Source organism: Danio rerio, chromosome 19, assembly GCF_052040795.2.
Source record: "Danio rerio strain M-AB ecotype USA chromosome 19, GRCz13ab, whole genome shotgun sequence".
Taxonomy (NCBI): domain Eukaryota; kingdom Metazoa; phylum Chordata; class Actinopteri; order Cypriniformes; family Danionidae; genus Danio; species Danio rerio.
In genome coordinates, this window is record NC_141039.2 from 866,346 (window position 1) to 877,500 (window position 11,155).

At 39.1% G+C, this 11,155-nt stretch overlaps 1 protein-coding gene across 3 annotated transcripts in view; it reads right to left on the bottom strand.

The window, feature by feature from the left end:
* Positions 1–1,489: 1,489 nt before the first annotated feature.
* Positions 1,490–11,155, bottom strand: part of slc6a19a.1 (solute carrier family 6 member 19a, tandem duplicate 1) — a 14,668-nt gene continuing 5,002 nt past the window's right edge. Inside the window, 7 exon segments of one of the 3 annotated variants that reach the window (NM_001098178.1) lie at positions 1,490–3,598; positions 5,297–5,459; positions 5,546–5,705; positions 6,007–6,211; positions 8,068–8,224; positions 10,925–11,053; positions 11,154–11,155. The exon segment at positions 11,154–11,155 is cut by the window's right edge and continues 111 nt beyond it. In NM_001098178.1, coding sequence (NP_001091648.1) covers positions 3,407–3,598; positions 5,297–5,459; positions 5,546–5,705; positions 6,007–6,211; positions 8,068–8,224; positions 10,925–11,053; positions 11,154–11,155 — 1,008 coding nt within the window. In that variant the 3' untranslated portion in view covers positions 1,490–3,406. 3 annotated transcript variants of the gene reach the window in all.

An 11,155-nucleotide genomic window follows, 5' to 3' on the forward strand; every position in this document is an offset into this window, starting at 1 on the left:
ATTTGCTTAAAGTAACTATTAATAATTACATGCAAAATTATTAGACCTACATTTGCTGAGATATTGGCTCTGAAGAGAAATGTTTAAGCAAGTTATTGTAGATTTTTGACAATATTATTAATCAACACTCTTTACTATAAGGTTTCATTAGTTAATGTATTTACTAACATGAACTAACAATGAACAATATGATGTACAGCATTTGTCAATCATTGTTCATTTACTAATGAATTATTAACGTCCTAAGTCATGCTTGTTAACATTAGTTAATGCACTGTGAGTTAACGAACTATGAGCAACTAAATTGTCATTAACTAACATGAACATATTGTGTAATAAATGTGTTGTTCATTGTTTGTTCATGTTAGCTGTTGCATTAATTAAGGTTAACTGAAACAGCCTGCTTTAGTCACCATATGTAGTGTTGTCAATGAGATTATATGTTACTGTATATATGTAGTGTTACCAATGAGATAACAGAAATGTGAAGTGTCAGTTTTACTCTGTATTAGCTGTAATATCAGCTGTCGGGATGCTTCAGAACTGCATTAGTATCTGTAACCCTCTGTGATTGAATTGTGCAGTGTGTTTCCATTAGATAAGATAAATTAATGATGGTTCCAGCAGACTGTAAAATGAGTATCCTGACCGAAAGTGCATCACACAGGGAAACACACCAGTCAATCTCTATTAGAACAAAGGCAGAACAGACAGCTATTAATTTAACAATGATAGATAAGAGCTGTACAATCTTAAGGACAAACTGTTCAAGGTTTCTTGAATTAATTATACAGCACCTGTGGAAAATTATACAGACGACACATGCCAGGAATAATTGATGAATTGTTAGAAAATAATGCAAAGTTAAAGGTGTTAAAAGCTCATCAGCCAATCAGAATCAAGCATTCAGTACGGTCCCTGATAAATCAGAGAATTAATATAAAAATAAATTAATTAATTATAATTAAAAAAATAAACACAAATAAAAAAAACACTTCAAATGTGGCTTACATTATATTACAATAAATGCTTTAAATGCAGTAAAATATATTTGTATTATTATTAGTAAGATGATTAATGTGGAATAAAAATATAATATTCTTAAAATGGTATATTTTTGTAAGCACACACACAATTTATTTTACTATTGCTGTTATTAGTGAATTAACTCATTCAATTAAAGGCAAAATAAAATCAATATTTTTTATGTAAAAACATTAATAAACATTTACACTAATCAGGTAAAATAAAGCATTTTTAAATATTTTTCTAAACATAACTGTTAACTATAATTAACAACTAAAGGCTTTTAATTAGAATGTAATATTAATATAAATAATTCAAATATTTTTTTTATAGTTAGAATTAATTTTATTTAAAAATCAAATATTAAAAGACCTTTAAAAATTACTCTATTGAAAATTAAGGCTGGTGGCATGGTGGCTCAGTGGTTGTGTGAGTATAATAATAATAATAATGATAAAACACATTTCTGAAAATACCTTATTTAATTAGGAAAAGTCATGAAATAACAGAATACAAAAAATAATGATACATATATATATATTTTCTCTCCACTTAAAGTGGTCAGGATCATATATAGTAGTCAACATTTGATAGTGGATAATAATAATAATAATAAAGTTTGTTCTAAGACAAAAAGAAGTGTTTTAGGACAAATTTGTAGAAAGGTTTTCATCCAAATGTTGACTTCTGTATATCTCAAACCTAAAACCCAGGCTCATTCTGAAAATATACCCCTATATACATTTTTGGAGAGCGCCAAATTCATCCCAGGAGCTACTTTTTGTAGTTTTAGTTTTCACGAATCCACCAGAGGGCGCTGTGTACGCTTTTTCAGATCTGAAATTTCTCTTGGAAGTGCCAATCAAGCCTGCTGTTTTCATGTAAATACATCAGAGACCGCTGTCCACTGACTGACTGACCTACCCTTCTCCTTCCCTAAACCCAACCAATAGTGTTTTCAAAAGCAATCCAGAAAAAGAAAAGCCTTCGTGTGAGGTTGACGAACCAGGATGGCTTGTAGTGGCTTTTTAAAGTATGGTAAAACAAGAACCTCCTCAAAAAATGATGGCACAACTCGCTGATGTGATTTATTTACAGTGTACGAGAGTGAAAACCAAAATAACCCAAAAACCCAGCAAATTAACCAAATAACTAAAAATAAAAGAACAAATAACAGCAAACAAACTCTATAATGTCAATCACCCTAATATACAGTTGAAGACAGAATTATTAACCCATCTAATATTATTTACTGTCATGACAAAGAGAAAATAAATCAGTTATTAGAGATGAGTTATTAACACTATTATGATTAAAAATGTGCTGAAGAAAAATTCTCTCCGTTAAACAGAAATTGGGGGGAAAAATAAACGTGTTGCTAATAATTCTGACTTTTTTTTAAAGATTTGTTTTTAGCTTTGGTTAGATAGGACAGTATTTAGACAGGAAGCGAAGTTGGAGAGAGAGAGGGAGGGGGTAGGGAAATGTCCTCGAGCCAGGATTCGAACTCGGGACACTCTGACCTGCTACTGCACCATATGTCAGCGCACTAACCCCTAGGCTATTGCGCAGACAATAATGCTGACTTCAACTCTACACAGACAGGTCACAAATTGCTCACGGCACCTCAGTAGTTTGCTCGCTCGCCAGGTTAACTGACGTCGAATTGGCGTTTGGGGCTGCCTTTTAAAGGTGAAGCCCCGCCCGACTCGCCTTCCGGTTGCTCTGGAGTGCTCCACAGGGAACTCTGCACTATAGCCAGGCCTCTAGGAGGCGCTCTGTCTGACCGGCTGATGGAAGAGCAACCAGGAAGACAGACGAAACAGACACGGACAGGTAAATATTAAACAAATAACAACCGTAAACATCTACTTAAACCATGTGTTCAGATTTGACCACATTCTTACGCTGCTATTTACTTGTTTATTTTATCTTTTAGCCTTTCTTTTTGTCCTACCTGCTTTCTGGAATTGTTCTTCACCGGACTCAAACCCTATCGCCATGGTCAACTCCTCTCTGCTCCTCAAGTCCGCCAATGTACATGGCGAGCTACCGGACAAACTGGCAGGAAAACCGTCTATACCGGGGTAAGCGGTCAGCTGGTAAGCGTGAAAATGACCAGCATCATACCACACCGTAGCATTCGTTTTAAAATGAAATGCAGCCATACGCACCTCTGGATACATAATTCGTGATCTCCAGAAATGTATACAGGGCTACACTTCCAGTATGAGCCTATGTTGCAAACTTAACATGACACATATAAATAACTCCCGACTCTAAATAACAAACGTTATCGATTGTACATTATATACAGGACAGAAAGGCGAGTGTATCATATAGTGTCCACATCGTGTTATTACATAATTCCGCACTGTATTTATGCGATTGTGTTGACACTCATTTGCTGCTTTTCTGAAATGCTCTTGTGTTTTCTTCTGGTACAGCACCTCCAGAGCGCTCGGCCGATGGCCACTCCGGGGATGCAGAGACTGGGGACGCCGGCCAGAACGAAGATCACCACACTGATCCAGTTTGGGTAATCCACCTCTTTAAGAGTCGGGAAATCAGCCTGCAGACAGACACAGAGATTTACCTTCGCAAAACAACAGGTCACATCCTCATCTTGTAGTATAAATTAAATAGAATTAAATATAAGTAGTGTACTCACATTAAATAAACCAATCAGTGCACTTTAAATACCATGATGATGCTGTTAAACATACATGTGGAATGTGGAACTCTTTGTACACGATACTCCATGATGAAGGGGTGGAGCTACTGATTATGAGGAGGAGCTACTTCAGAAGGGGAGGAGTTACTGATGAAGAAGAGGAGTTACTTATGAGGAGGATGAGTTACTGTTTAAGGGGAGGGGCTACTGATGAAGAGTAGGAGTTACTGGTGAAGGGGAGGGGCTACTGATGAGAGGGAGGAGTTATTGATGAAGAGGAAGAATTACTGGTGAAGGGGAGAAGCTAAAGAGGAAGGGGAGGAGATACTGGTGAAGAGGAAGAGTTACTGGTAAAGGAGAGGGGCTACTGATGAAGAGGAGGAGTTACTGGTAAAGGACAGGGGCTACTGATGAAGAGGAGGAGTTACTGGTGAAGAGGAGGAGTTCCTGGTGAAAAGAAGGAGCTACTGATGAAGGTGAGGAATTACTGGTAAAGGAGAGGAGCTACCGATGAAGGGGAAGGCTTACTGGTGAAGAGGAGGTGCTATCAGTGAGAGGGAGGAGCTACTGATGATGGGGAGGAATTACTGGTAAAGGGGAGGAGCTACATAAAAAGGGGAGGGGTTAAGGTTGAAGACCAGAAGCTGCCGATGAAGGGGAGGAGTTACTGGTGGAGTGGAGGAGCTACTGATGAAGGGGAGGAGTTACTGGTGGAGTGGAGGAGCTACTGATGAAGGGGAGGAGTTACTGGTGAAGTGGAGGAGCTACTGATGAAGGGGAGGAGTTACTGGTGAAGTGGAGGAGCTACTGATGAAGGGGAGGAGTTACTGGTGAAGTGGAGGAGCTACTGATGAAGGGGAGGAGTAACTGGTGAAGTGGAGGAGCTACTGATGAAGGGGAGGAGTTACTGGTGAAGGGGAGGAGCTACTGATGAAGGGGAGGAGTTACTGGTGAAGTGGAGGAGCTACTGATGAAGGAGAGGAGTAACTGGTGAAGTGGAGGAGCTACTGATGAAGGGGAGGAGTTACTGGTGAAGGGGAGGAGCTACTGATGAAGGGGAGGAGTTACTGGTGAAGTGGAGGAGCTACGGATGAAGGGGAGGAGTTACTGGTGATGGGGATGAGCTACTAATGAAGGGGAGGAGTTACTGGTGATGGGGATGAGCTACTGATGAAGGGGAGGAGTTACTGGTGATGGGGATGAGCTACTGATGAAGGGGAGGAGTTATTGGTGATGGGGATAAGCTACTGATGAAGGGGAGGAGTTACTGGTGATGGGGATGAGCTACTGATGAAGGGGAGGAGTTATTGGTGATGGGGAGGAGCTACTGATGAAGGGGAGGAGTTATTGGTGATGGGGATAAGCTACTGATGAAGGGGAGGTGTTACTGGTGATGGGGATGAGCTACTGATGAAGGGGAGGAGTTACTGGTGAAGGGGAGGAGCTACTGATGAAGGGGAGGAGTTACTGGTGATGCGGATGAGCTACCTAAGCTTACTAAAAATTAGCAAACTATTTTTTGTACATGGTTTAACCTGTGGCGGAGCGTTCTGAAATGATTGACTAGTGTAAGTGAAGATCTAGACAGTCATTTACCGATTGAGGGTCCCAGACGTTGTAGGTCAGCTGTTTGCTGACTGTCGTGATGAAGTAGAAAATCAGGATGACCAGTAAGATGACAGGACTGAGGAACCGCCAGCTGATCTGCCAGAAAATGTTGGGTTTGTGTCCCACCATGAACTTAATATCTTCATTAAACCTGAGAGATTAAAAGAGGATGTCAATGCACCATACGTCCAGGAACATGTAGGAAACAAACCACTGTGATATCATGCTGACTCTTACCTGTCAATCCCATAGACGTAAACCACAGCGATCAGCTCACAGAGAGCGATGACCAGCAGAGGAATGGAGCCGGCAAAGCCATCAAACAGAGCTAACCAGTAATTACCAGAGGACTGGACAAACACCAGCGCCGTCAGGAAGGACACCACACACGTAAGACCTGAAAACACAATATTATACTAGTTACACTGCGAGATACCAGTGTTCAGCTTAACTAGGTTAACGAGGGTTATTAAGCAAGTCATTGTACAACAGTGTTTGTTCTGTAAAAAATAAGGTAATAAAACTAATTTAATTAAAAATAAATAGTTCCAAATATAAAAAACTGCTTTTATTCCAGCAAAACTAAAAGAAATAATAATAACAAATATATATATATAATAGGAAATACTGTGAAAAATGTCCTTGCTTTGTTAAAAATCCACAAGGGTTAATAATCTGGTCTGGTTGGGAGTGTTTACCAGTGAACACTTCTTTAGGCCATCTCTTGGGCAGCAGGTTCAGGTCCTGCAGCGGCACCACAACACCCTCAATATTCCCGAACATGGTGGACAACCCGAGGCAGAAGAGCATGATGAAGAACAGCACCGACCACAGAGGAGACACCGGCATCTTAGTGATGGCCTCAGTGAAGACGATAAACGCCAGACCCGTTCCCTCAACACCCTGACAAACACACGACAGCACTGTTAAATTCAGTTCAGGGTTATATGTATGGCACTTTTCACCATGATTACTGTTTTAAAGCAGAAACAACAGCTGCACACTTCACTGAAGAGTCTTTCAAAGGTGTCATTCTGGACCCAGATAGCATGCGAATGTGGGCCACTTTAGGCAGTTATGCTGCACTGGTGGTCTTCCTTCGGCCCAGATAAAATGAATGTGAGCCTGAAGTGGCCCACCTGGTCAATGGCAAAGGGGGGGCAAAGATTCACATTCATATATGGGCCATTTAAGGCAAAGATTTGGCACTTATGGCAAAAGTAATCTGAATGTGAGCCTAATGTGGCCCATATGGAAAATGATACATTTGGCCCAAATGACAGAGGAGAAATGTGGGCCACAGTTGGCAAAATAGTGGCCTAGTCATTTAAGGGTAATCTGGGTCTAAACCCAAAGTGGCTCACATGGGTAGATGCAAATGGTGCCCAGTTATCTTAAGACACATGTGGGCCACTTTTGGCAAATATTCGGCACAGTTAGCTCTGGCTATTGTGGCTGTGAGCCTAATGTGGCCCAGTGAAGGTTTGGCAAATGTGGCTCAGGTTTTTTAAAAAAAATATGTGGGCCACTTTTGGCAAATATCCGGCACAGTAAATTCTGGCTAATGCCCCCGTTAGCCTATAGTGGCCCAGAGAAGATATGGACAATTTGGCCCAGTTATCTTAAAACAAACGTGGGCCACTTTTGGCGAATATTCGGCACAGTTAGCGCTGGCTAATGTGGATTAGAGCCTATAGTGGCCCAGAGAAGATATTGCAAATAGGGCCCAGTTATCCTAAAACAAATGTGGGCCGCATTTGGCATATATTCGGCACAGTTAGCTCTGGCTAATGTGGCTGTGAGCCTAAAGCGGCCCAGAGGAGATATAGCAAATGTGCCCCAGTTATCTTAAAACAAATGTGGGCCACTTTTGGTGAATATTCAGGCCAATAAGCTCTGGATAATGCCGCCGTTAGCCTACAGTGGCCCAGAGAAGATATGGAAAATGTGCCCCAGTTATCTTAAAACATACGTGGACCACATAGACTGAAGTCACCACCATGGAGAAATGGGTTTGATTTAGTTGGGCTCATAGCCCTGAACCTCTTAATATACATTTTCTTTTGGGCCGCTGTAACTGTTTATCAATGTTTAATTCATTATTAAAAGTAATCGGCTAGATCTGGGCCAGAATAAAGCAAACTGTGGCCCAGAATAGGGTCAGTTCTGGTTCATTTGGTTGAATTCTGGCTAATATGTGGTATTGCCTTGGCTTATTTGTATCCCAGATCTGACAAACAGGATTGGACCGCCCTAGGGCCATCATTCCATTCAGCATGTGGTCCAGATGTAAGTGTCTGGTGTGGGCCGGATCTGGGCCAGAATAAAAGCAAACTGTGGCCTAGAATAGGGTCAGTTCTGGTTCATTTGGCTGAATTTGTGGTATTGCTGTGGCTTAATTGTGGCCCAGATCTGGCAAACAGTAGTGGGCCACCCTAGTGCCATCATTTCATGCGGGATGTGGGCCGGATGCGAGTGTCTGGTGTGGGCCGAATTTGAGCCACATGAATTTTGCTATCTCAGTAAAAGGACCAGGTGTTTATGAGTCAAGATAGTGGACTAGTTATACTCGGGAAAACTCGGAACCATCTTGCAACGTGATTTCCCTCATTCTTCATGTGAGAACAGAGACACTGAGTTGTTCAGTGAATGAGTGTGGCTTTGTGGTGATAGCAGCGACCCTTTGCCTTCTAGCTACTATCCGAGCATCACAACTCAACATCAGTGTTTATTATTTATCCTGAGCTGATCTGCAGTACCTCACTCAGCAGCGTCTGCATGTCGCAGGTTTTCAGCTGCAGCTCCTGAATGATGTCTGGTCTGCTGATGTTGAGCTGCTGAAGAGCCACCGTGTAGTTATTCTCCGTGATGCTTCCCTCCGGCAGGTCAAACGCGTTCAGCAGAGACAGAATATTACTGTGAACACACAAACATACTGCAGGTTACTTCAATCAGCAACAGCGTGGGCTTTCTCCTGATTATTTTGAAAGTGTCAAGGCTGCATTTGTTTAATTAAAATACAGTAAAGTCAGCCAAATTGTGCGATATTATTTGAATTTAAAGGTGCAGTATGTAGGGTTGAATGTAGGGTTGACACCTAGTGGTTGAAGTAGATATTGCAGTGTAAATTCAAAATATTGGATTGTTTTTTTTTTCACTCTGCACCATCGAAGACGACTTGACGCACACACAGGTTGCCAGATTGACAACACAAAAAAAAACAAGCGTCCCTGTCGATCAAGCTTTACACTGTGTGCATCAGCGAATGTTTTTATTTGTAATATTTGTTTTATTTGCTAATAAAAAAAACTGCTCATGCAGTAAATGCAGGTTACTTTAAACACCAACAGCCCAGGCTTTCTCATAATTAAGTTTAAAACGTCAAGGCTGCATTTGTTTAATTACAAATACAATAAAATCAGCCAGATTTGCGATATTATTTAAATATAAAGGTGCAGTATGTGGGATTCAACCTAGTGGTTTAAATAGGTATTACCCTTGGGTGACAATTAAAATATTTTTATACATATTTTAATAATATATTTTCGATTTTTTTTTCACCTCATAATGACAACTTGACTATCTACAGTAATTATCTTTATAGTGTCAAGGCTGCATTTTTTTAAAACTTAAAAATACAATAAAAGCAGCAAAATTGCAGTCCAAATTCTAAATATTAGATTGGCCCCTTCGAAGACGACTTGACGCACACACAGGTTGCCAGATTGACAACACAAAAAACGCAAGCGTCCCTGTCGATCAAGCTTTACACTGTAAGTGAATCAGCGAATGATTTTATTTGTAATATTTGTTTTATTTGCTAATAAAAAAAACTGCTCTTGCAGCAAATGCAGGTTACTTTAATCATCAACAGCCTGGGCTTTCTCATAATTAAGTTTAAAACATCAAGGCTGCATTTGTTTAATTACAAATACAATAAAATCAGCCAGATTTGCGATATTATTTAAATATAAAGGTGATGTGGGATTCAACCTAGTGGTTTAAATAGGTATTGCAGTCCAAATTCAAAATATTGGATGGGTTTTTGTCACCCAACCCCTATAATGATGATTCAACGCACAGGTAAGTTGCCAGATTGATGACAAAAAAAGAAGCTAGCCTGTCTCATGATCGAGCATTACACATTAGCTGATCAGCTAATGTTTTTGTTAGTAATATTTGTCTAATTTGTCAAATAAAAAACAACTCGTGTGGATTTTTCTAACATACTGCAGGTTACTTTAATCACTAATAGCCAGGGGTTTTTTCGCAATTATTTTGAAAGTATCAAGGCTGCATATATTTAATTAAAAGCAGCAAAACTGTGTAGTATTATTTTAATGTAAAGTATGTAGATTTGCACCTTGTGGTTGAACTAGGTATTGCAGTCCAAATTCAGACTATTTGATTGGGTTTTTTTCACCTGACGAGGACAACTTGACGCAAACACATGTTGCCAGATTGACAACACAAATAAGAGAGGGTATGTTTTCTAATTAATATATTTTTATATTTTTATATAATATATTTGAGATTTTTTTCACCTGATGATGACAACTTGACTCACACAAATTTTGCCAGATTGACAACACAAATAAGAGAGGGTATGTTTTTTTAATTAATATATTTTTATATTTTTATATAATATATTTGAGATTTTTTTCACCTGATGATGACAACTTGACTCACACAAATTTTGCCAGATTGACAACACAAATAAGAGAGGGTATGTTTTTTTAATTAATATATTTTTATATTTTTATATAATATATTTGAGATTTTTTTCACCTGATGATGACAACTTGACTCACACAAATTTTGCCAGATTGACGAAACAAATAAGAGAGGGCATGTTTGCTAATTAATATATATATATATATATATATATATATATATATATATATATATATATATATATATATATATATATATAAATAATTAATACGTTTTATTTCTTAAACATACTGCAGGTTACTTTAATCGCTAAAATAGTCTGAGGTCAGTAAGATCTCTAGTAATTTTTTTAAGGTGTCAAGGCTGCAATTATTTAAACTTAAAAAATACAGCAAAACAGCAAAATTGTGTATTAAAATTAAAATTAAAGGTGCAGTATGTTGGATTGACACCCAGTGGTTGAAGTAGGTATTGCAGTCCAAATTCAAAATATTGGATTGGCCCCTTCAAAGACGACTCGACGGACGCACACACAGGTTGCCAGATTGACAACTCAAAAAGAAGCAAGCGTGCCTGACGATCAAGCTTTACACTGTAAGTGAATCAGCGAATGTTTGTATTCATAATATTTGTTTTATTTGCTAATTAAAAAACACATCATGCAGGTTACTTTAATCACCAACAGCCTGGGCTTTCTCAAAATTAATTTTAAAACATCAAGGCTGCATTTGTTTAATTTAAAATACAGTAAAATCAGCCAAATTGTGCGATATTACTTGAATATACAGGTGCAGTATGTAGGAGTCACACCTAGTGGTTGAAGTAGGTATTGCAGTTCAAATTCATCAAGCCTTTCACATCTAATCTGATCAGCTAACGTTTGCTTTTGTAATATTATTCTTTTGTGGACAGTAGTAGTTTATTAGTAATATAAAACTGTACCTGTCCAAACATATGTCATAGTTCTCCGTGGCTCTAAAGCCGATGATGGAGTAAATGACGGTGGCGGAGTACACTGATGTCAGCCCGTTGATGATGGAGATGGTGACGGCGTCCTGCTCGCAGTTATTGCTGAGGGAATAATGGAAAACCGTTGTGAACTTAATAATGCATAGTGTCCTGACCTTTTGATCTGTGGTTCTGGGGTAGTGTGATGTACTGGAGTACTCACTG